The 27,305-nt window shown below is 40.1% G+C and overlaps 1 protein-coding gene across 1 annotated transcript in view; it reads right to left on the bottom strand.

Annotated features, from left to right (window-relative positions):
* Positions 1 to 366: 366 nt before the first annotated feature.
* The window catches only part of sorcs2 (sortilin-related VPS10 domain containing receptor 2), a 184,245-nt gene continuing 157,306 nt past the window's right edge, over positions 367 to 27,305 (bottom strand). The window contains exons 9-16 of the mRNA XM_044020616.1: positions 25,742 to 25,831; positions 14,273 to 14,452; positions 12,226 to 12,372; positions 9,969 to 10,071; positions 7,923 to 7,999; positions 7,685 to 7,776; positions 1,654 to 1,761; positions 367 to 417 (exon numbers count right to left, since the gene is read on the bottom strand). Coding sequence (XP_043876551.1) covers positions 402 to 417; positions 1,654 to 1,761; positions 7,685 to 7,776; positions 7,923 to 7,999; positions 9,969 to 10,071; positions 12,226 to 12,372; positions 14,273 to 14,452; positions 25,742 to 25,831 — 813 coding nt within the window. The 3' untranslated portion in view covers positions 367 to 401. The remainder of the gene's footprint in view (positions 418 to 1,653; positions 1,762 to 7,684; positions 7,777 to 7,922; positions 8,000 to 9,968; positions 10,072 to 12,225; positions 12,373 to 14,272; positions 14,453 to 25,741; positions 25,832 to 27,305) is intronic.

Genomic DNA, 27,305 nt, shown 5'->3' with positions numbered 1-27,305 from the left:
AATGTGTGCCGCAATCAAGCTCAAGGTGGTACAACATAATATTCAGAAGGTGTATACTCTAAGGCTTATATAAATAATATATCTGGGACAAACTATAAATTTGTTTTGTAATTCATGTAATAAATCCAACAACCAGCATCCTATTAACAGAGCACAATGTTTTTAATAAGAACAAAATGAGCCTGGTGGAGCCTGAGCAGAGAGAGAGTGAGACACAAACACGGTGAGCCATAGTGCATGAATACAGAGCAGAACCACAGTAATAAAATGTCAGAGAGGAGAAAAGCCAGATGGGGAGAGGAGGGTAGAGGGCAGGCACAAGCCTGCTCTCCCATCAACCCCTGCTGTAATGGCAATCAAAAATCTCTGGAGGTGAAAAGAGGAGACGGCTTTGCAGGAAATCAGGAGTGAGACCAGCTGGGAATTACAGTGACAGGAGAGAGAAACTTGAGTACAGTGTGTGTGTGATGAGGTGGGAACTGGAACCTCGTTGTGAGAAGCGCAGAATGGTGGGAACGGTGAGGTTAAACTATCTGCACTTCCACACAGACTGGACGGATCACACATGTGAGCTCATGTTTTGGAACCAAAATCACGGCAATCTTGCCAGAGATTAGGTTAATGATGACCTGGTTAGGCCACGTGGTTGGTGAAGTTGTTAGCACTCTTTCCTCTGCAGGCGTTTGCATAATCTCTCAGTGTGTGCGTGGGTTTCCTCCGGATTCTCTGGTTTCCTCCCACAATCCAAAAACATGCAGATTTGGGGATTAGGCAAGTTGGACACTCTAAAATGACTGTAGGTGTGAGTGTAAGAGTGGATGGTTGTTTGTCTGCATGGCCCTACGATGGACTGGTGACCTTTCGCCCTATCTCAGCTGGGATCGGCACCAGCGCCCCCATGACCCTCATGTGGAGGACAAAGTCGTATAAAATAGATGGATTACCCGGTAATGAATGTGGGTTAGGCTGGAAAAAGATTTGTCTTCCTTGCATCAATAAAAGCATTAAAATCATGAGTAAAAGAAAATATCAACACAATGTTGAAAAGTCATGGCATGAGACTATATCGATTACGTACGGCTCTGTATCAATATGGAAATATTCTTGAAGGTGGTTTATTGAAATTCACAAATCTGTACTTTATCGTTCATCATTCGAGCAACTTTTACCCCACTACATTTCCTCTCACAATCTTAGTTACTCGTTACTACCAAATAAGAATCAGAAGAGAAAGAAAAGAACCATTTGGTAGTTATATTGGGTTTTTCTGGTCTTGCTGACCACTCAATGCTGCTTTACACTATAGTTTGGCCATTCACCCGTTCACTCACATTATGCATCATAGCAACATAGTAGCTGCAATCCAGATCACTCTTCCAAAACCATGGACACGCAAAAAGACTTACTTAAGTAATATTGTAAAAAGGTGACTTCTTCCAAAGGAATTATCTGGAAAGATAGTTCAGGTTTGGTCTCAAATTGTTGTTCGCTCTTTTGTGAAAGTCTTGGTCACTACCGTTACCCACCAAAGTCTGGGTGATAAACAAAATAAATACATACAATGTATGTATTTATTTTGCAAATGCAACATTTCCATGATTTGCAGAAAAGCAATGTTTTTCCTAATTAGGCCAAGAGAGAGATGTCACTCACGTCATGACCAGGGTCTCATCTCCTGGCTCGCTCAGGAGTCCGTCGACAAACACTGAGGTGCTGGTGAAGTTGTGGACGGTCCATGTCTGTCCTTCATCGATGCTAAACCTGTGGACAAACAGAAGCACAAGTGTGAGAACAGAGATATTTGATTACATTTTAAATAAAGTTTACAAACGTTTTCTGTCATGTCTACGTTTTTGAGAGAAAAGAAATTCGCCCTCAAGGGGTGCAGAGCAAAGTGAAACTTCAAGGACGTGATTATTCTCTGAAATTCATGTTGTGCCAATGTGTGAAAAAGACTTTTCGTGGCATTTGTCATTATACCGCTCAAACTGTACAGATCTTTTCAACAAAAATATAAAGAAAAAAATAGTAAGGATGCAAATCTGTGCAATTTTTGTTCAATCACTTGCAAAAGTTTGAATGAATTTGTGAATATGAGGCTTTTTTGGAAGTCTCCCCTCATCCTTGTTATGAATACAATATAATAAAACACAATGGAATGATAGTGGAAAATGTAATATTTTGTGGTAAATCTGCAGATTATCATTGTCACTTTTATGAATTACTATGAATCATGTTTAAATGTAACTGCTTAATGTAACTATTTATATCAGTCCTGTGTAAGAATCGGACACTGTGCTCACCGCCGTCTCCGGGGACAACGTGATGGAGCGGGAATCAATTTGAAATCGAGCAGTGTGTTGCTCAGACTGGAGGCTGTGTGTGTGTGATAATGGTGTGCTAACAAGGACTGCAATGTGATAATGAGCAGGTAAACATGCACTTACACGAATACACAGTGGGGACATGGAGCTATACTTAAGCCTGTTCTCAGAGTGTTTTGAATAAAGCACTAGTACGCGGAAAAAGTTGGCCCTCAACTTCCTTGAATCAAATGTTAGAATTAAGAATTTCTGCAACTTTCATACTTTTATTTGTACAAATGTACTTGTCAGTAAACGTTGGTCTAAATAGTTGTAGCTTGATTACACCATTTAGATCAGTGGTCTCAAACTTGTGGCCCGTGGGACACATGCGGCCCCCCACTCACTATTATGCAGTCCGCCACTTACTCTCAAGTTATACAACTGGCCCACGACTCACTCTACGCAGCTCTATTCATAAACAGTAAACAATATTTTTCATACTAATAATACATTGGCTTATATGCATCACAATCTAAAATGTATTATATTTCACTTGGGCTTATTTGGTGTTTCATTTACAGATGTCCATATACGTATTATTTAGTTCATTTTTGATTCCATTTAATTTTGCATCATAAATTTGGTTAAATTGAGGTTTTTGTTTTTTTTTTTATCATGAATTACGTGTCGTTCCATATCATAATAAACACTTTAACTTTGAAAAACCGTGACTGGCCACCTCATGACCAGACTAGTTGCTGATTGACTACTTGACTACTCTCCTTGTCTCCTTGTAAACAAGCACTAGGGGGCAGTTCATCATTGAATAAAGTTCATAATGGTATGCTTGGTGGCAATATGGCCTCTTTCAGCTTGTCAATATTCGGCATTTTCTGGTTGACCACGCACAATAGACTGAAAACAACTTTAGCTGGCAGCTAGCTGTTAGCATGTGAATCACCATTCTGGGTCTTTCGATCGTCCATAAACTCAGAGTTTTCCAAACTGCTGTTAAAGCTATCATCTAATATATAGACCTGTGGTTCTCAAACTTCTTATGCCAAGTAGCACCTGAGAAAATATTAAGCTCTCAAAGTAACACTATTATCTCTAGCGTTAAAAAAACAGCGGCGTAAATAGGCCGAGCAAAGTCAGCTAAAGGCTTTTCACAGATTTAATTCCAATAAGACAATTTGCTCTCTCATCATCCTCCAATTCCTCACATATACTTCACACACACACTGGTAGAGTGAAGATGATAGATCAAGATGGCACGAGAGATAAGGTGACTCTAATTATTATTATTTAATTCATTATTTGCTTCATTTTCTACGGTCAAAATTCCTCAGCTCCGCTCTGATAAAACACACTGGTACATAGAGTAGAACACTACATCTGATTTTCCTCCAAGTACCGCCAGAGGAAACTCGTGTACCACTGGTGTTACAAGTACATCAGTTTGAGAACCATGGATTTAAACAATTGTTACCCAAATTACAATGTCAATCATAACAAGAGGCACATTTGTGCAGCTAAAATAATTTTGTATAGCAAACAAATGAATCGCATGTATTGTACATGAATTACAATTTAATGTATATATTTTCTTAGGAACATGAAACATGCCAAATACCTGACTTTATTCATACTGGGATAATAAGTGAGGTTGTGAGGTAATAACACAAAATCCGCACACATTCTCTTTGAAAACGTGGCAGCCTGACACACACAAACCCCCCCAGATTTTATCCATACAACACTAACCTTGCACTATTGAAACTATGATTCTATTCAAAGTGAAATGCCTTTTCTATTCTGAACTGGTGTTTCCAAGTGGAACACCATCGAGACACCTTCAGCGTCCTTATACCACCCCACTGTTAAATTTGCAATAGTGGATTTGGATAAAGCATGTGTTTGGATACAGAATTCTGAAGAGACTTTCATACTAATGATTCATATCGCATCATTTTTTTTTTTTCTTATCTCGAGCAAGGCATTTATTAAGTCACCCATAAATCATCTGCTGGACATGGACAGCCATCTACGTGTCCATGTCCCCAGTCTCCTATCCAATTATATCTCATTTCCTCCAAGTAATATTGAGGTATTATTAGAAATGGATTGAGTGATAACCCTGTAATCAAATAGATTAGTGGGCAAAACTTATAATTATGCTCCATGCCAATCACCAGCACATAATCCATTTCCTCTGCGCTGTGAAGAAACCTAAAACAAGACAAATTTCTTTTTTGCAAGTCTAATCATGAATGATGAATGTAAACGATCCAATCCGAGCCGCCGTGTTATGACGGTGCCTCATGTCTTAGCCAGCGAGCTTTTTTAAATCAAGTTATAAGTGTGGTGTGAGCCTGAGAGAGCTGATGGGGATAATAAAATCATTTGTGTGTGTAAATGCACCGCAGATGTCACTTTGAAATCCCTCACGTTTGCTTCCTTTTCGAATGGCTGTGACTGTGGCTGGTCTAATTATTTCAGAGAGACTGAAGGAGGGATGAGTGGCGAGTCTTGTTTCGAGGACGTGGATCGATTGCGTTGAGTGTCACGAGTGTTTTGGGTCAACAAGTTTTCAGATCAGGGACTCTCTCCTCTTACCTCCTTTCATGCTGCAGCTTGTCATGTCCTCAATTTGTCTTTTTTTCGGTCTCTGTCCGTCTTATCTGTTAATGCTTCTATCACCTCTCCTTTAGTCTGCCAAGTTAAACCAGGCCACACAGGCTCAGTTAAATCTCTTAGGCCTGGGACACACTGGATGTGTGTGGATGCTATTTTGAGGTTTGACTGAAAAATATATTTAAAATTACAGCAGTCAGTCAGTCATCATCTACCACTTTATCCTCCACCAGAGGGTAGCGGGGGGTGCTGTGCCAATCTCAGCTACAGGGCCACAAACAGATAGAGACAAACAACCATTCACTCTCACACTCACTCCTATGGTCAATTTAGAGTGCCCAATTTACCTAATACCCACATTGCATGTTTTTGGACTGTGGGAGGAAGCCAGAGAACCCGGAGAGAATTTGGGGAATTTTGACCATTTGCCCCGAATACAGACGTGCCCTGTAACTTCGAGTACATTTACCGACTGGCTCGAAAACTCCATACGTGACTCAAGAGACCGACCCTGAACCTGTCTGCAAACATGACCCAAAAGGAAGTCGGCTATTTTAATACCTTGCCACAAAACAGGAAGTGGCTTTTAACTTTGCCGCTCATTTACTGATCTGCTCGAAACTTCACACGTGAGCTGGGAGACCCGGCCAGAAAACATCAGCACATGAAAACTGAGTCAAGGGCATAGCTCTACCTGCTGGCATGGCAGCTGCGGATGCGGATGCGGATTTAACTGTCCACTTTTCTCTAAACATTATTTACAAAATTGACATCAAGTTTTATTGAAGACATCAAACTAGCGATTGAGACCATTAACTCCCCAAGAAAATGTTAACTGACGTTATAAATTGAGTGGGAAGTAGGCTCATTTTTCCATAGAATACCATTTACACAGTTGTTTATGTAACCGTCAAAGTCTCCCACTATTCAGTATATTCCTTTTTCCTGGTTGGCTTTTAAACGGGAAGACTACCTAAATGTTTTTTTATACAGTGTGTGCATGAGCCGCATTGCTCATGGCTTGAAACAGCATTTATGAGAGCACGAGTAGGCTGGTTGATAACTGGTATGTCATCAACCATTGTATATAGTCCGAAAAATTATTATTACAGTATTGCAAAGGCTACAGACCTCTGTCGGTTTTGACCTTTTATTTTCTTAACAGATATTAGGACATAAACAGTGTTTCAGAAACAATTACCAACCCAAGCTTAGGATAAAATGTTTTCTTTTTTTTTCTCAAGGTTCAATGGCTGGGACATTTGGAATTACATAATAATTCAACTGGCCTAGTTATTTTTGTTTTTAGTTATACTGTACATGTTCCTGTATTCCCACATAAAGCTACAAATGTCAAATTAAAGCCAAAGGACTGGCACTTTGAGGGTCCCTGTCGAAGTGAACCAGAAAACTTCCCACTTTTGATGTGGTCAAAGGCTTAAAACTTCAAAAAGACCACTAAATTAGGTTTTACAGTCGGACACAAAAGTGTGCGGTGCGACCAAAACGCCCGTAGTTGCAGAATTACAATAGAGACGAGTGAGAACCAGCTGGACTGAGACTTTTACTTAACTTGTAATGAGTGAATTTGTAAAAATACTGTCGTAACATTTTCTGGTCCATCATTAGTTTCTTGGCATCAGAACAATGCACAGCTGAAATGTGTTGCTCTCTCACACATACACACACGCATGCATGGACGCACACACACAAACACTGTTCTCTAATAATGGTGCAGCTGGGAATGAGAAATATCAGGAGCCATGAAACTACAGCGAGAGGAGAGTTTCTGTCTCTCTCAGCACCTAATGAGGTGATAACATTTTGTATAATGGAGCAGTTGCTCCTTTCGCAACTAAGAAGTTGTCTTTTCTTACATCACACCTTCTCTATCTCTTTGTCTGCTGCAGTCGCGTGAAAGTTTTTCCACAACATTTTGCAAAGCCCTTGAGGTTTATCGATTGAGACAAGGTCCGAGAAAGAGAGAGGACGTGAAAGACAACACTCCACGGTGTCTCTCACACAGAGGGAGAGAGAGAGACAGATGAGGACTCATCCGAAAAGGTCATTTGATTCAGGTCTGTGATAAATGTTTTTCTGAGTACTTCCTTATCTACGCTTTCTCCTTATTTCATCCATATTTATGGAAGTCAGTGAGATAACATCTCGCTGAGACTGTAATTGTCCGCACAAGCTGTGTGTGTGTGAAATGGAGGTTATCGTCAATGATTTTGAAGGGTACAGTGTGAGACTGGGGGTGCTTTACAGATCTTCCCTGTACTTTGACAGTTAAAATTTAAAAAATCAAACATGCTTTTATATAGTTTTGGTGAACAAATCTTTTTTTATTTTCCTTAAAATTAGATTTTTCTCCCTCGTCTTTAGTCGAATTAGTTTATTTAAAGTGCAGTTTATCATACTCATCATATATTGTTTTTCATACATGATTGACCATAACTTCCAAACTTCCGCTTTTTAAAAGAAAGTATTCCTTGTTCCTGGCTTGTGAAGTTTGAGGCAGATTGGACCATAAAATGTGATCTTTTGGAGAATAAAAACAACGGCTAAACAAAAGGTAATAGTAGCATTATACTGGTCAGCGTTTGGGTTGTAATAGTTGAAATAAGTTGCATAAAATAAAATCCATCATATCACTGATAAAGTATGTTTGACACTGAAGATTTGAACTAAGTTGGTACTATAATGATGTCACCCTCTCTAATTTTCAGTGACCGTGATCTTACTTGAGTATCTTCAGAGGAATAGAGGTGTCCTTAATGGCAACGATGACGCCACCGTGGTCCAGGTACAGGATGTGATGCTCCTCCTCAAAAACCTTTAAAGAAAAGATGAAAATTCTGCAGGTGAATTGGAGATGAGAAGGTTAAAAAGAAACCTGGACAAGTTGGGTTGAGTGGCTTTGGGTTGGGTTGAGGGTCAGGAGTGCAGTGTAAAAAATAAAGACAGGAGGACATGAAGTACCTGTCTCCATGTCTTCCCGCAGTCTGAGGTGATGTACATCTCTTCCTTGTACTCCACTAACTTGGAGCCAAGGTTACCTGAAGGAAAGATGGAGACTTGAAAGTTTGAAGCACCGAGGCAACAAAAGAGAGTGAACAATCACACAGTCAAGAAGGCAGAAGATTTAACCTTAGAACATTTTTATTACTTTAATTCACTATTTTACAATTGACTAGATGAGACGAGTCGGTGCCTTGAAGAGCTGCATAAATTGAAAAAGTATTGCTGAGCGATCGTGCGATCGAAGGCTGCTATGAAAAACAGACATCACAGGCGTACGGCTTTTGATACCGTTACAATACAAAATGATGTGAAAATAAAAATAAAAGAAAAAAAGCTTTGATTTATAGTAGCAGTATAGTAAGTCAAACAATTAACTTAACCTTGCTCATAGTTTGAGTTTGACAATGTCTGATATTTGCTTTCGTTTAACACTAAAACTTCAAGATGAACAAAATGAATGGGAAATGTTTTGCTTTTGTCTAAGGCAACAACTAAACTTGATATTCTACTAGATTTTCAGTTTCACTTTTTTTTTTCCAGTAGGGTGCAGCCGTCGTGATAATAGTTCTGCTTTCTTGGTTCATATGTTGATATAAGTTGCTGAAGTAGACCTTGATGTTGGAAACCCCATGTCTGCTCGATGGGGTTGAGCTCAGGGCTCTAGTATTGGTAAGCTGAAGCGTTAAGCGATAAGGAGCCTAGCCTAAAGCCTGATTTAACACCTGAATTCAATAGTTACAAGGTGTGGCCAAATTCTTCTGTCCATAAAGTGTATCATGTCCATGTCTTTCGCACTAACACAACACAAAACAGAGCTCTCAGACACGATTGTTCTCTTATTTATCACTGTTATGTTTGATAAAGGGCACCCAGCGATAGTGGTCACGGCAGACATCACATTAGCAACACTTAGCTACATAGTTGGCCAAGACACACGCTGCTCTGCTAACCGTTGACTCTTTTTTTTCTGGGTTTGTTATTAGCATTTTTAGACCAAGTCAAAGGAACTGGGTTTGTAAGAACTAGTCACAAGGAGCTTCTTTTTCTCAATAAACCTCTATTCTGTGCAAACAGTTCACATGGTCGGGCTAAAATGTTGTCAGTCTCCCACAAACCTCCATTTACCCTGGAAAGAGCTTTGACATACCGATAAGTATTCCTCCGGTGCACTCCTTCATGCCTGAGCACTCAAACACTCAGAAGAGTTCATTGAACCAACAGTAATTTTATTTATTAAACCTCTTGCTGTGTATGTTTGTGTGGGGACATTTCTAATAGAAAGAAAAAAAACCCTGAGGCCCTGTATACTGAGTAAGGACACAGTCAAAGTGCTGCCCACATTTGGGGGGGGTGTTTGCATCTCATAGGAACTTGAAACTCTAATTGGTCAAGAACTTTTTCTGAACAGCTTCAGCTTCTACACCGAGGAAGGGACTTTCTCAACACAACAGAAACAGCGAGTAACATAAGTGTAGCTTGATTGGCCAAACTAGGAAGTCATTTCTTCTGGCAGTGTGAAGGCAAATAGAAATAAAAGTTCCCCAAATGAAAAACATTTTGTCAGCGACATTAATATATGTGCTTTTTTTTTGGCTTCCCTTCACAAGTGCATATTCTCTCTCTCTCTTATTCATTCCCTTACCCTGGCCTTATCTATGTGCTTATCCAGGGTTCACACATAGACATGCAGTGCAGAGACAGGTGGACTGAATGTAACTCAACTGTATAAAATTCATATAAAATTTGAAATTCCATCAACCCAATCTGGCATCCTTCTCCCCAAAAAAAGGAAAAAAAACCTCAGGAAAAACACTGACTATCTGTCTCAGCTTTAGCCTCAAGGTAATTTTCCCCACTGGTCATGTTGCTTATACCCTGACTTTTGTTCGCTTGACATGTGAAAAACACCCATTATTCAAAAACTAGTTATACACGATACATTCGAAGGTTTGCACTTGGTACATGGTCACACAGTAAAACACTTGTATTGCTGTGGAGACTCACCGGCTCCCATAATTAGCCCCGGAGCTGAGTCTTTGGTGTGCACGGTCCCAGACACATAGGGGTTGTCCGCCCAGCGCAGGTGCAAGTGGAGGTGACAGTCGGGCTGCGGGGACAAAGGACAAAATTTAATGTTTCACTCATCCACAGTGTACAGGCGTATAAAGTGTCCTTGAGTATGTGGGAAGGAATTAGCTTTGGCATCTTCAGGTAACTGTTTGGTGACGAGAAGACACTCACACTTGCCCGGTCATGTTTAATGAGTCTTAGCACACAGACACCTGATAATCCCACAGCAAATACTGCTCACCGTGATCACCGAAATTTAATGCACTGAAAGATATTAAACGCGACCTAATTAATTTCAAATAAGAGAATCAGACAAGAGATTCATGAATGCAAACATTGACACCCAAACTGACCTGCAGACAGTGTATTATACTATAGCAGTGCTGGGGACTAAATAGGGAAAGATTTCTGTTTATATGCCTTTCTTTAAAAAAAGCATTACATCATTACTGTTATTTATCACTAGGAGTGATGGAAAATCTTGAAAAAAGCAATTTACGCTGGCAAGTCCTTCAGGAAAGGACATGGATGGTTATAAAAGGCTGACAATTACAGGCTTACAATTCACAACGCGATGCTTCCAACTTGCAACAGTTTGAGGTAGGCCCTTTTCTATTTCAACATGATTGTGCCCCAGTGAACAAAGCAAGGACTTTAACGACGGTTTGACAAGCTTGGTGTGGAAGAACTTGAATGGCCCCGCACATAGCCCTGACCTCAACCCTATCGAGCACCTTTGGGATGAACTGGAACAGAGATTGCGAGCCAGGCCTTCTTGTCCAACATCCGTGCCTGACCTCATAAATGCTCTACAGAATGAACGGGCACGAATTCCCGTAGAAACACAGGATCGAAATCTTGGGTAAATTCTTCCAAGTGGTGTGGAGGCTGTTATAGCTGCTCTATATTAAAGAGGTGCAAATTGTTGGTCAACTGCTGCCTCATTTGCTAAGATTTTGGTCAGCAAACAACGTTTTTTTTTCTCCCACATTTGAACTTAATGACGGAGGCGACAGTGGATCAACAGTGGATCATCACAAGGCTGATCATAAGGCTCAGTAAAGCTCTTGGTGGAAAATGTGGAGAGGTGATATAAGCGACGTAAATAATAGAGCCAGTGACAGAATCATACAACTGTACACAAACTGAGTAATAAATCCCCTGCCTTTCAGGGAGGCTGAATGAGACTGTAAAGTTTTATGAGTTTCATAAACTATACTAAGTTCGTTGAGTGTGAAAGTATACTAACAGACAGGCGGCAGCACTAACACAATTGATTTAATTCTAATTCCCTCAGTAGAGCCCTTAAAAGCAGCACATAAACATATATTAAAAGACTTGTAACACACTAGTACATGTTGTGATATTACTCTCCTTACTCTATCTAATGTGGCATAATTGCAGTGTCAAGTCATTTGTGTGGTTCCAAGGGTTTGGACATTCTTAGGGGGGACCTCTGTATGTTACTACATCTGTCAGGTGGTGAGGTAATAGACATGGGTGACAGTACGAACCTGATACAGTGACACATTAGATAGTAAATCCAATATCTGGACCCTGTCTTGCTCTCTGATTTGTGATGTCAGTCAGGTGACGAGTGTGATGCCAGTTTTTCCAAGTAAAGCCATCTCTCTCTCTCTTCCCCCACCAAGGTTAATATGCTGAGTTATAGATGAAGCTAAAGGGAATATGAGGTTATCAGATGTGTAAGTCTCAGAGATGGCAACGGCGTCTGGATCTTTCCTGCTATCTATGTCTTCTTTCACATCTGTCAGATGACGAGAGTTGTGGTTTCAATAAAAGGACCAGACTGCCTCCCCTTCACCTTGCTGAATAGCATGATGGATATCAGACTGTGGGAGACTGCAGGTCAAAACCAGGCAGACAACCTGGGGATCCTCTGCCTCCATCTTGCCCTCTCCATTGTGTCCTCTTCTGTCACACCAACTGTCCTCATGTCAAAATATCACTCCGAATCCTGCCCAAACCTTTAGGTTCCTCAGGTATATAAGGCTGCTACAACTCTTCCAAACTGTAAAACGAAGGATGTTGTCATTTTTCATTGACACCTTACGCCACTTACTGACCTTTTGAGGAACAATCTATTCATTATTTGAACAAATAATGGACAAATTAATTGGTATCCACAATCTTAACCTGCTGAGGCAACAAATTAAAAGGTAATACTTACCGCTTTGCAGCTAACCGGCTTGCCATTCATGTCCGTGGTAGGCGGTGCCAAGGGTTCCCAGTCTCTTCCTTTGTTGTAGGTGATGAGAGTCACCACTTTGCCGTCAGTCTTTTGATTGGCCAGGAAGACACCTTTGATTCCACGTACCTGTGGAACGGCAGGAATTTACAGCAGTGCTTTGGGAAGTGCTTGCTCACCGTGGTTTTACATCACTGCATATTTGAGTTGCTGATCAACAACTGCGTCAACAGTAAGTAAGTAAAACTGTGGGGGGTTTTATTGTGATGCTCAATTATAGTGACACAACCAGGCAGCGGTAGAACAGTAGCTCCCATGTCACAGTGAGCAAAAAACTCAAACAAAATTCCATTTCCTGTTGGGAAAAACAGTCTGACAGCAAAATGCTGCGTCAAACATGTCTGTAAGATATTATGGACTCAAGTAGATTTAGATATTATTAGGTAAGCTGACTCGTATGTCCCACTGGTGCAAATTCGAATGTATATCACAGACTTACCAGACTCAAAAAAATTGCGTCTTTCTTTGTGTCTAAAATTCACTAACTATATTTGGAAGAGATTGTATACAAAGACGGTATGACTGTGCAATTTTGGTCTTTTCCCATGGTGAGAGGTGAACACGGCGTGGCTGTCTCCTGGCACAGGTCTCATGAAGAGTCCAAATATGAAACTGCCTAAACAGGATTGTAACTTCAACCCTCAACTAAAGAGCTAGACTTAAAATTTTAACCAGAACATAAGAGGAGGTGCCCTTTAACTATCAGCAGTGGTTGAAACCCGACTACCCGCAGCGCACTGCATTACGAGGCAACGCTGAAAGCGAAACACCGACACGGAGAATGTGTAGGGCTGTAAAAGTTTAATACACTGAAATCAATATACACTGCGTGGTTTCCGCGGCTGCGAGGTTGCGAGCTGCAACCTCTGAAGCTGAAACTTTAAACGCAGCGATGATGATGAAGACAGCCCAGACACATTTGTAGAGAGCCAGGCAGCATGTCAGACATGACTCTATCTACAAACTCCCCAAGCTCTGTGTACTATCTATTATGTAGCACCGATGTTCAAAAGAGTAATTGTTTAAATCAAAGTACATAAGGCTGCTTGTATTCTCTCTGGACTTCTGGCTTCTCTTCATTCTGTCTGCACTCCTTCATCTCCTCACTTTCATCTTTTCTTTAAATTTTCTGCTCCTTTTTGCATTGAACCTTTATCCTGCCATAGTTGCCAGAGTGTGCCGCAGCAACACACCCCATATTTATATTTTTATCCAAGTGGAGAATTCATCGGCAGTCTCAAAAGAGGCACAGTAGTTTCCAGTTCAAACTCACCCACCAAAACACTTTTGAGTCAAAGTACAGAACTTTAATTTAATTTAATTCAAGAACAAATTGTTATACGCATTCACTTCATATCTTTTAGTAGTGGGAGCATGTATCTCACATTTTCTCCACATAATCATTGCATCTACGCTATAATGAAACTTGTGCCCCATGAAGTCATTTCTCCAGGCTGTCAAGAAACCATGGACTGGTGATGATGGTGTTGTTTCTCAATCTCATTATTAAGTAATTATGACACCTCATCCCATTTCTATATCACCAAGGAACTAATTATAATAAAACTTATCTGAAAAAATACAATGTTACAGGTCCACAGACTGCTGTGGAGCTACACTGGCTCTGGTTATTTTGGTACAATTCCTAATAGAAACGCAAACAAAATATGTACCGAACTGAACTGTTCTACTTGGTGGAAACATGCCATTAGTTTCCTTGGATGTTTTAATCTTGAAAATCTTATGACAATTTCACACCAGAATTGACCTGTTTATGTGAAGAAACTATCCAGAAATTTTAAAAGAAATGAAAAAATGTATCCAACATTCATCTGGATCTGCTCCAAAACGTTGCACACTCTTCCTTAGTCCACACTTGCCAAGTTTGAAGAAAATCACATTTCAGAAGTCTGGAGTAACAGATAATCAGATGGCACTGAAAACATGACCTCCTTTGCAAGACTCTCACCTCCAGGATGTCAATTAGGACGTTCTCCTCCGGCTGCTTAGTGCTGCGAACATTTTCTAGGACGATGGAGTAGTAGACGCCCTGGGGGTCGGACTGGTACAGGTTATAAGTGTCAGACTGGTACCACTCCTGGAGGGCGAGGAAGACCTGGTTTTCATCCGTACTCACAATCTGAACATCCTGGAGCCAGAGGTGAAGGGAAAAGGAGAGAAGGGGGATGGAGGAATAGTCAGTGTTTGAGGGACATTGGTGTTGGGAATAGGGATGGAACTCACAACAAGTTTAGTTAATGAATCTCCAATATTGGGATAATTGAAATAACGGTGAATGGGGAAATTCATTTATATCTCATGTGTGCAACTTGCTGTCATTCCAGGACATCATGGTTTATTTTTATGTTATTTAAATGTTTGGAAGACATTTTACCCTAGCTGTTATGACAAAGATATTAAGAATTGCAGTAAATTTAATGAAGATAAATATGACATTTTAATTCAATTTGTTGCGGGTTTGAGAGTTACAATAACAAAAGTAGAATTGGTAAAAATAGAGATGAAGTTCAGCAGCAATAAAGGCATGTTATTTACAGTTTGTTATCCAAATTGCATCTGAGGTGTGGATGGAAGCTTAACACTATAAACAACTCCTCCCCTGTCTTAAGTTACACTTTTAACATCTCACTTCACTAGAAAAAAGTCACCTAAATTAATAGGTATAATACAGAAAATAAAAACATTGCTTGCCTTATTACATTAAATAAAAAACAAATGTGGTCACACAATTTTGAGGTGTACCACAAACGCCTAGTTGTGAATGAAGGGAATGAAAAAATACATAATAATTATGAGACAAAAAGTACAGATTAAGGGAACCACATTGAAAGTAAAAAAACAACAACAAACAAGTGGATAGTGAAGGAGAATGGCAAAAAGGAATAAGGGAAAATGAATCAGGGAAAGGAGAATAGACAAGACACAGCAAAGTTTGATACACAGACAAGTCAAACTGTTTGACAGCACCTTACTGGGAGCCATAGAAAACAATCCAATATAGAGCTACAGAGTCAGAGAGTGACTGAGGAGATAAGCGAGCACTTCAGCCAATGAAAAAACATGTTGTTGGGATTTAACAAAACTTGTTGTGTGTTCATTTCAAAGACTGTGAGTCTCTGATGCAAATGACTCCATCACTTGTGAAAGACGCAACAAAGAGCGACTCAGCGCTTTCTCTTATAGTGATTACATTAACATATCATTTCAAGATAAAGTGCCGTGAGGGCTGGCGGAGGTGCCCGTGAAGGCACGTCTCCAAACTCTGACACTCTGCCTGCCATATTGCCGAAAACCCCCCCAAAACACAACACTTGGATTTATGGCTCAGAGAAACAACAATCCTGGAAGCTGGGTACTGATCTCCTAATGTTCATAAATGTACTGCTACTGAGTGACTCAAGGAATACATTTATGCATACAGAGGACACAGTGGTTTATTTCTCAGAACCTCTAAGAAGGATTAAGGATTGACCACAAATGGCCAAAGGCAGAAACCAAAGCTGTGAGTGGCTTTTTTGTCAGATGTCAGCAAAAAAACTGATTGGCTCATTCATATCAGATCCAAGGTCAGTTGACACTTTATTGACAACATTAAGCAGGACTAATTTAGACTACTTTAGATTAAGCCCCAATCCCAAATTGTATGTGTGGTAATCTTAGCTACACAACATGCTAACCAATGTTAGCTTCATGACAGTAATGTTAAACCGTGTTTCCTTCATGGTACAATTCGGTTTGGTACAGTGCGCTAGAGTCTAGAATGGTGAAGCCCTGGGTCAGGCTTGTGTTTCGACTGAGAACAGTTCCTATACTTGGCAGATGGGGTGTGTGCTGTGCTTGACGGCCGTGTCTGTCTTTGCTCGGTTTGTGGTGGTTTGTCTCAACAAGACGTCAAGCTTTGTATGAGAATACACTGCAGGCGTTGAAGGAAGTGACGCTTTTCAGCTCACTGTTGTGGAAGGAGCTGGTCCACCTCGAGCATACCATTTTACTCTGGTACCCCCAAGGGAAGTGTGCCAAAGAAAGGAATGGTTGAGGTTATTTTGGTACTATTCCTAATAAAAACGCAAATAAATACTCACCCTCCCATACCAAACTGTTCTACAGTTTGTCTTTTTTTGAGATTAACCAAATCCAAGCAATATATTTGAAGAATGCCCACAAAAGTGTTAGCTAGGCCCTTACAATCCATCCTACCGCTATACCCCATCAAGAATCAGGACAACCTAAGACTTCACATGAACACGCAAAATGGACGGGTTGGGCTAAGTGGTAGGGGCAAGAGGTGAAATGGGATTGAATCCAAGCAATCAGACTTGTTCCACATCAGCTGTATTTCATGTGAGTTTTATGGAAAACTGTGAAACCATGATAAATTCATCCTAAACCTCTAATCTCAACCATGTTGTTTCTCCCCTGCTGAAGCTAGGTGAGTGTTTGTCATGTAAACTCTGCTAGCCCACAAACACCTCAGCTTCATAAAAAACCTCTCACCCTGTTCATTTCTGCAAACAGCCTTCAGGCCACACTGCATCTCACATTTCTTTATTCCATCCGCTCCCCTTTGATTATAAATCCAGTTTTCCAATCACTTTGAGAGCATTATATGCTCAGTTGTGGCAGCAGCTTGGAGCTGAGGGAGGAGCTGGCTCCCAGAGGTGTGCAAACTTCAGCTCTAGCTGCCTTTTAACATTCAGAGTCAAACCTCTACCAAACAGAGTGGCTATAAATATAATCCACAGAAAGAACAGTGTGGACATAAATACATCCTGACTGGACGTGTTCAACCCTCACATTTTTATAAAATATATGCACTGATATGTAGTTATATGATTGGATCAGCTTTTTGGAAAACACTGGTTAAATCAGAGTCCTTAGCTGACTGACCTAAAGTCAGTGGCCACGCTGACACTTAGAGCAACACTTTGTAAATTTGCTGGATGTGCTGTCACTGTAGTAAACATAACATACAGTAATAAAAGCAAATGCATTTCCATTTTCCCTCTTACAAGTCAGTAGGCCAGTCATTTTCCCCCCAAAATCAAGTCTGAATGAATATTATAGGCTATTACTTTGAGGATACACTTGAGGATACCTCCATTTTCACAGCAAAACACCAACATCCCTGTTATGGTTGTTTTGTTCAAAACTGATCAAGCTGCTCTCTGAGCACCCTCTGCTGGACCATGCTGTTATTACTTCAGATGGCCTGATGTGCTTCTAGGCTGTATATTTTAAACTTTTAAGATTTGTTTGAGCTCCTCCCCTCACATTTCAATAGCCAGATTTCCTATCCTACCCCAACCTACTCGATCCTACTTTATCCTATACTAACCTACCCAAATTTACTCTAGAACCTACTTGATCTTAAGTTATCCTAACACAGCCTATTCTATCCTACCATATAAAATGCTGTGTTCCAAGGACAATCACTCACAAAATTAAACGTTCGGTCGGGCCATCATTCACTGAATTCCTCTCACACAGAATTATTGACAACCTTTTGGATATAATCTACTCAACTAAGTGTTTTCAAGTAAAGCAACACTAAATACATTTTGGACCTAACATGTGAAAAACCTTCAGTTCACTAGTTGTTGCTTCATACCTGCTTTGCATTTTTTACACTTTCACTATCACTTGTAAAAGGCATCAGACTATACATAGGTTGTACAATGGTAGGGAATATGACAGAGGATTGTGATAAACTTCCAGTCTAATGCTTGGAAAAACTTTAAAAAAAAACAACAACTTTGTCTTGAATTGGATCAACAACCAGGTTCCAGAAGCTTAGAATTAGACTTAGACAATTGATTTGTCCTTGATTTATTTTTTTAGCCAACAGCACGACATTGCCAGTGGCAAGCATGAAGGATCTATATCTAGAGACAAAACGTCCACCACGGACACTCGGTTTCTGTATCCTGCTCCAAAACCTACTGTACATCCCCTGTGTCCTCTGCCTTTTGCCCTATGTCAGCTGGGAGTGCAAGCCTCATGTGGCAGATAAAGCAGTAGACAATGAATGAATTCATCAAACTGTAGAAAACTGCTGGGAACAAAGCAAAACACTATCATCAGAATAAATCAGGACTCTTGCTACCTGTATCCACTGATCCATTACTGGAGTCACTGGTATTTAAGGTGAGTTTATACATTTAAGGACTATGAGGACAAAGGAAAGACAGATGATCATGGGAAATATCAGTCCAGTGTTTTGGAAATGCCACCTGCTTGGATTCAAAGTGCTTTCTTCTTTACTCCTGACTTGACACAGAAGGGTATCTCTACCAGCACGGCTCTTCTTGGAGCTGCATGACTGAGTGCCCTGTGAGAGAAACTCACTCCATCCATCTCTGTCAGGTTCCACAGTCACCCCAGGCATGAGGCCGACTGTGGAGACTGAAAAATCAGAGATCCTTGGAAACCAGAAATATGTGATTTCATATGTATGACCTGCACTCGACACGGTGTTAATAATAATACCAGGAAGGCAACTCTAGAGAGAAATCATAAGAATTTACAGTGGACTGTTGAACTGCAGACACTCCATGCTCATCCTACAAACATAAATTCCATTTGCAGGGCAAAAGGAAACCACAAGAACGCATAATAAATAATATGAATAATAACGAATGACACAACACAAGTAGGAAGGTGCGAGAACAAACTAGCATAAAAAGCACACTGTGGTTTGAAAGGAAACACAGAAAAAACAAGTGTAAAAGCTAATAATGTAACAATGACACATAACACTACAAAAAAATGAATGGTCGATAATATAACAAAATGCTGAGGGCATAACAATTATTTTTCTCCAAATAATGAGCAGCAGTGATATATCAACTAGTATGCTTAGTGCAGAAAGTACATCAAGTATATTTTTAATAACAATGTACATGAAATAGATAAAGTATATGACTTAAAACAGGTGTCGGACCAACAAAGAATACTGAAGAAAGAAGGGAAGTTTGCACACTGTTATTAATATCTCCCAAAGTGAATTTATTAAAGGCAAAAGCTGTCTGCAGTGTAACAGCAGCAGCAGCAGTAATAATAATAAAATAAAAGGAATACAGCAAAGATGCAGGGTAATAAAAGGTCAGCCCACATATGGCAAACTTAAAGTCCTGAATTAGATCAAGAGTTACTTTATTGTTATAAAACAGTGTTTATCCATAAATCACTGGCTCATATTGACACTAAAATTATAACATAATCATGATCATTTGAATAACTTGCTTCATAATGTAATAACAGACCCTAATATGTTACTACAATATGCACAAAAGCTCAGCATTTTGTTTATTATCGACCAGTTATTTTTATTTCATTTTATTTTATTTTTTAAATAACATCTTCATTATCATTATCAGCTCTTTCAAACAAGGCCAGGAGCTGAAACCAGAGACTGAGCTTATAAAATATGGACGTAGTTTTCTATTTGCAACCCAAGGTTCATAGACGTCACGTGCAACCAGGCACCTATTGAATGAAACCAGCTGTCAATCAAACTGGTGTCCACTCTTATGTGCCATGCTTTATCACCTAGTTTCCTCTAAATGGGAAGATAATCCTTCTCTAATGAGGAAGACCTGAAACTCTCAATTGAGACGATTATCTTCTCAGGAAAATGTTTAATGACTTTATAAATCGACTTATTTTTCCCATAGACCTTCATTCAAACTGTCCAACTACCTAGGTTAATCACTTTTCAAACCGGTAGACTGAATCCATTTTAATATAGAATCCAACATTTCCAGGAATTTTATTACCAAAAACGTTTTGGTTTGTGCTTCCACTGCACCAAAAAGTTCTGGAGAACGACACCGCTTAACCTCCTCCCCAGGAAATACGGTCAAAAGAACCTGGATCTTAAAGGTCTTGTTTAAATGTTCCACCAATCATTGTCCTTCAGCACACTCTACAGTTCCTGGTAGAAAAGTCCCTATTCATAAGTAGGGACTTCTTTCGGTAAAGGTTTGGGATCGAGGAAAAGTTTTTCACTGGGTCATTTCGATGAAAACACCCCGATTTTTCTAAATCACGGGTAAATGAGAAAAGTTTCTGAGGTGGAAAAGCAGTTTATGTCTACCAAGAGCAAAGTAGAGGGTAACGCTGCACATTCTGCTCAGCTAGGAAACACAGCACCAGACTAATAAGAGAAATGTGAGGTACAGCAGGTCAGCATCAGCCCTGTGTAGGTAAACAACTCATTCTATTAGACCCCAGAATGCAAACAAAAGTTGAGGACGCACTAATAAAAAATCACTTCACGGGGCAGAGGATTGGCCTTTAGTCTCCGTTATTTCCCCAAAGTCTCACTTTTTGTTGTGACACTGTGAGCATCTAATAACAGCAAAATTTGTATTGGCTTGGATTCTAGACTATTTTACATTTCTTGCCAGACCATGGGAAATGTTTCATTTCTACATACAGTACATGAGGAGATAGTCTGTCACTTTCATCTGTTTCTTAAGAAGAACAATCAACCCGGGCTTTCGCTTGAATAGATTAAACCCAATCATCACCCAGACTTGGCCTGGAATACTTTGAGGAACGTCTCGCTCACTTAATGGGAAAAAAGGACAACTTCTAATGCCAGATTTCCCCTGGCAGTCATCTGTCACATAACAGCCTCTCCAGTCTGCTCACTCTCTCTCAGCAGCATTGGGCTCATTTTCTTCCACACTCAACGCATCCTATTAATCATATTAAAATCCCCATCATGGCCCTTGGACATTATTCATAGTGAATCGAGTGAAGAGGTCTTTGATACAGTAGGCTCGCACATTTTTAGCTTTCACGAGTACTTAAAGCTACAGTATAACTTTTGGTGGTTGCTGTTAATCTCCAGCCACTGTTTAGTCTTTTTGAGCAGAAACACAAATGACGTGCCTCCGCACACTGCCTGATCTTTGCTGTTTGAGGAGGAATATGGAGGCGGTGACTGATGTCTTTCTCCAGCGCTGCTCTGACACATTCGTCTCACCCTGCTGTTTCAACTGTCATACGCTACCATTTCATGCAGGACGGTGTTGCGGATGAGGAAAGAGTCCGGTGCTCTTGCACACTTTGCAAATTCCAAAGGTCACTGCAAGTTTTGGGGTGATTTTTTGCATGCGAAGGCAACCAGGATTTACATTGAATTGATAGAATAATATTAATATCTACTGATTGTCTAACAAGCCATGTCAAAATATATTATATGTATTACATAGTGTATATCCATGATTCATTTCTTCCTTAATTCCAATTTAAGATATGTAACGATATAAATACAATTTCATTCTAATAATTAACCCTTAGAGCACAGAGCATAGGCTACTTTCTTTCCATTACTATGTTAAAACATATATATAGAGGCTATAAGAATTTAATACAACAATACAACAATAATAATGATATAAGAATACCTATAGGCAATCTGATGAAAATAGATTTTTTTATATAATACACACCTGAGCAAAAAGTACTACTCCCGTTTTTAACTCTCATCTATATAAGGAGTTGTGTATTGTTCCCATGGCAACTTACCAAGGGTGCACCTGCAGCTCTCATCTGGGTTAATATTTACATTTTAGCTGACAAGCCATTTCAAAATAGGGCGGTAGCTAGTCTGGGTATTTATTACAGATATCCATCATTTATTTATGTCTTAATTCCTATTTGAGATACTTAATGATGTAAATGAATAAAATGAAATAATTCCATTTTCAGATATTGAAGATTTTCAATTCTCTAATGGAATTGAGAATCAATGATAGTCTGTAGATCATATATCTAAGTATTTACAAAATAGATACATGATAGGTATAACATAGATTAACTTTCGGGTAATGTTCCAGTGACAGTGACCACCACAGCATTGTCTTTACAGTAAAGCCTTCCCTCTGTGAACCTGACAGCGACTGCACACTGTACTTGTACGATGTCACTTTGGTTAAAATGTTAAACACATAGAGGTGATAACAACCATGGGTGACAGACAGTAGGAGAGGGGATGGAAGAAGGGACAAATATTACCTGTGATTTCACAGCCCAGTAAGCTGTATGCATGTGTGTGTGCGTGTGGTTAATCCATAACTCGGGTCAGGTCTCACAGGACAGAGCCAAACTGCTTTCCTCTGATGGCCTCTGCATTTTTTATCCTCCGGCCTTTCAATTATTCAAAGTGGAAAAACATGGAAACACTCCCTCTCTTCCTCTCTTCCTCTCTCTCTCTCTCTCACACACACACACACACAGAAGCACTTTCTCCTCTCACTCCATCCTTCACTTCCCTCTGTATTTCTCCCATGCTGTCCCCCCCATCTCTTCTCCTCCTCCTCTGTGTCGCCTCACTTAAAAGCTTCACGACGTGTGACCTATCTGCTCACCCAAGTAAGAGGACACATGTAGAGAGAGAGGGAGACAAGAGAGAGGCAGCAACTAGGGCGCACTTTAACTAACACAAATACACACACTGGTTTCCATGACTTCAGAGGACCTTACATTCATTCCCTGGAGATTTGGGCCTTGTCGGATTTATACGTGAGCATATCCGATCAGAAGTGATCAGATCCGACCTGCGTGTGTCCATACTGACATGGTCTGACATGGACATGGTGGCAGTGTGGTGCAGGCGGACCAGCGATGCCTGGTGGAATCGCGTGGTGGAGATCTTTCGACGCGCCTCCAATTAACTTCCCAATAACAATCTACGTACAAAACTCTCAATTAAATCTGCAGACTGCAGAGAGAGATTGATTAGTATTGGAGAAACATTATTAGTATGCCCTGTAAACTACTGGCCTAACCATAACCCTTAACCAAACCCTGACATGAACCCAATTCAAAGCCCACAGTGTGACAGAATTGGAAAATGCAATGCCCCTCACTTTCCCAAAATGTCCTTGCTTCCTGTGGCTTTTTGGTCCTTACAAAGATACAAGTACACCCAAACTCACATAGAATTCAATTTAGCCATTACCTTTGTGACAAACCTAATCAATCGTTTGTGTGTGTGTGTGTCATTCAATCCTTTTCCCCTTCCTTAAAAATCACTGAGGGTCGTAGTATTTGCTTTGGTCGAGCAATTGAGGCACAGGATCTCTCTAAGTGGTGAGCTGAAGTTGAACAAGAGTAATCCTATACATTTTCTGGAGTCTCTCTCTCCCTCTCTCTCTATGTGTGTGTGTGTGTGTGTGTGTAAAACACACTGCACACTCTCCTCTCTGACAGGGTGTCAATGCCAGTGATCGTCTTAAATGTTTTCTTTTCTCGGCGTAAGGCTGAAAAATGCATGAGCTATCTCCCCGGGCTCGGCGTTCAATCAGCACAATTCAATAGCACTCAAGCCTGGTGCCACGGTAAAGCTGCCCCCTCGAGTCGCCTGCACCGACAGCAAAGGTTCCTGTCCTGCCTTTTATTGGAGTGGAGCTCATTTATCGCCTTAGCCCGTGTCACTGACGCAGGATGCAAAGGCTCCGACGATCAATGCGCGGAGGAGAATATTTAATAATGAGTGCGGATACATCTGACAACAAAGAAGTGGAATACATTCATAATAGGATTATGAAGTTGTAGGTTTGAATCTCTCAAGTGAGGGAAAATTCAACTAAATATATTGGCATAAAGTGAGTTAATAGAGAAGAATTTAAATGTAAATTAAAGGACTGTTACACACAAACTCTCCCTCAGTCAGGTCTGATAGTTTTGCTTGACAGGACCTGTTTTCATATGATGAACACACCATTCGTGTTCACAAAGACCAAAGAGACGCAGAATAATAAATCAACCAACAACAAAAAAATCAACAACATTTGCACACTGCAGCTTTAACATCTTCAAAGGCCAAACTGTCTTTGACACTTTCTTTAAAAAACTGTCACTATAGTCCTAAATAATATTGGCATCTGCACTTGCTTAAGTTTTCCTGAAGATGTTTCACCTTTCATACAAGAAGATTCCTCAGTTCTGGTGAACCTGAACCTCACAGTCGACTGCAGTTGAAGTGCAAAAAAACACTGTGTTTCAGAGTTTAGCTGAAGCTGGTTCTGGTTACTTTGACTGTGTATCTTCCAAAGTCGTGTCATGTCTTTAAAGTGTAATACCCCCTTCCTTTGTGTTCCCGTCACTTTGCTGCAGCTCTGCAGGCGAAGAACGCAGAACACAGAACACAGAGGCACAAAAAAAGGGGGAATTTCATACAAACGTCTGTGACTTGTGGAAGATGATTTGTCCGCCGAAGTCTCGTGTGAGTCTCAGCCAAACTCAAGAATTCAGTTTTGCAACAGAACTGCACAGAATCTCTTTGTAGACGGGGGGAACAGTTAAACTGTCCAGAAACCATTTTGTTAGACTTGAATAATGCAAGGCTCTCCTCCATAAAATGTAGTTTTAAATAATTCAGCGACACCTCCGTGTTTACATCCGTGTCCTAGCTGAAGTTTGTGGCTGTTACGGTACCTGTGATGACAAATGTCATCTTCCACTCGAGCAGTGTTTCGCAAACTTTTTTATACGGCGACCCGCTTTTTAAAGAGGACAAATTGGAAAACTCAATTCTCAATATAAAATTGTACTGGGAGGGAAACTTTTAGCATAAAATGTAATTTCTGTAACACCTTATATCATTACAAAGGGGAAAACCAGACATTTCCAAAAGACACATGTTTGATTAATGAATTCTAGAAGTGGATGCATGGTATTTAGAACACAGTTCTAAAAACTGTAAGCAAGGGGCCGGGAAAAATGTATTTGGCAACCCACAAAAAAATCTAACCACGACCTAGATGTTTATATTCAGTCCAAAACCTTTAACAGTCCTGAGTTTACGTACCAACTGTGCATGCATCAGGTGGCACAAAATTTTGGACTAGAATGGAAAGTATGATATTATTTTCATAATTGATTAAACTGTTGAATATATCCTCGATTAATCAAGTACTTATTTGGTCTGTAAAATGTCAGAAAATGTTGAAAAAAATGCAGATATGTTCTCAAATGTCTTGTCCCACAAACCAAAATGATTCGGTTTTAATGACTTCCTTGTTACATGGAAAATATTCACCTTTAAGAAGCTGAAAAATCCAAAAACTTGTTTTAATTATTGAAAAAACACTCAAATGATTTAAAATTGACTAAGTGAATAAACATTGCGGCTCTTGTAGGGTACACATGGGTGGGTTGCCAGACCAAAACAGTATAAATTAATCCGTGGGCATGCATGCACGCAGCAACTCTCAGTGGACGCAGAGTGCAGAAAGGGTTTGAGGATTGTGTTGTACTGAGATGAAAGTCACTCAAACATTAACATATCACAAAAGAGAAAAAAATCTGCACCAAATGTAAAGGATCATGATTTAAATTGTGCGTTTGTGTGTTTTTGAAGCTAGAAAACTAAAAAAATAATGTCCAGAAAGTTGTGCTTTACCTTTGGTAAGGCATACTTCGGAAACCTCATCTGGACAAACTCGGTGCGCCGGTAGGACACGTAGTGTTTGGTCCGATTTCCTGTGGTGACCTGGGAGAGATGGAAGAAATAAAATAAGACAAAAATGCAAAAACTTGCAACAGTGACATGACAGTTTTTGAGCAACAGTCTGCATGTGATACAAATTTAAAGTAGGAAAGGGACAATACCACTTCTTTGTGTCCAAAACTGATACTGATATTACAAACTCCAAATTAGTCCGATACAGTCATTTTAGACCATTTATAGAGCTGTTAACAACACATTTGCGAGTCATTTCAAGACACAATTCTCCAACTGTGTAACAAATATTGCTCTCCTAAATAGAAGGAATAAACAGCACAAACATAACTCAGCTAAAATGCTTTTGCTGACTATTATTTACATTATTACAGTCCGATCCAGTGATTTTGACCAGTACTGGACCGACACGATTCCCATCCCTAATATAAAATACAAATAGTTTCTCGCATTAGTGTTTTCACTGTGTTACACAAGGAATTCATTGTACTTCCTTGACTAACTATTACCTTTTCAAATCAACTAAGTTGCGTCGTCGACATACAGCTAAAGCCGTTCGTCCTACACCCACGGTACGCCGTGAAGCTTCTTCTTGTTGTGACTGACAATCTAAAACCTAAATATATCCACCTTACAATGACATGAAACGCAGAGACAGTGAGTCATGCTGTTTTGGTCGCTGGAGCCGGGACATTTTTGGGGGATTGTCACTTTAAAACGAAGAGCTGGTGATTAAAATAGCCAGAAAAGAACGGCAAAGGAAATCAGGCATGAAAAAGAAAACTGAATCTATCAACCACTTTTATTAGAACTTGTTTGGACCTTGGTAATGCCAGTTTGAATAAAACATTGTGAGATTGAAATTTGACTTTAGAGTCACAGAGAGACGGCAGCAGCAGAATCCAACACTTTTATGTCAGAAAATACTATTTAGCCTAAGATATGTCAATATATTTCCCCGCCTGAAGACCGAGAAGAAAAGCCTTCAAAGAGAAAAATGAGGAAGTCAACATGAAGCGATGTGCAGTGAGCGGAGTTACAGAGCAGAGGTCGCCATCTGTTGTTGGGGGAGTCATACTGAGCAGAAAGGTAAACCTGCATCGGTATCTAACTCACAAACAGGAGCCTGTGGGTAAAATGCTGAATCATGGTACTCGCAGAGTCCAAAACTCCCCCCACGAACGCCCGGGCAGAGCGATCTGATCGGAGCGCTGAACCAGAAAACCGAAACAGCTGAGGCTGCATTTCTCAGCAGAGGGAGCCTTTTGTGACTGACAGTGACTTAAACACGAGGTGAACTTATCATACCCCAAGTGACACTTTCAGAAAAAAGCACTCCCCGCTGTCACCACTCTTGGCTTTGCCTGCACTAAAACATTTAGTATCGAAGAGTAAATGAAATCTGAATATTGTCTCGCTCTATTTTAGGCAGTGGCTTTCCTTTAAACACAGACACAAGTGAACACAAATGCTGAGTGACAATAATAATAAACAGCAGGGAGGA

This window comes from Solea senegalensis, linkage group LG3 (genome assembly GCF_019176455.1).
Source record: "Solea senegalensis isolate Sse05_10M linkage group LG3, IFAPA_SoseM_1, whole genome shotgun sequence".
NCBI lineage: Eukaryota > Metazoa > Chordata > Actinopteri > Pleuronectiformes > Soleidae > Solea > Solea senegalensis.
This window is presented reverse-complemented; position numbering and strand designations above follow the sequence as displayed.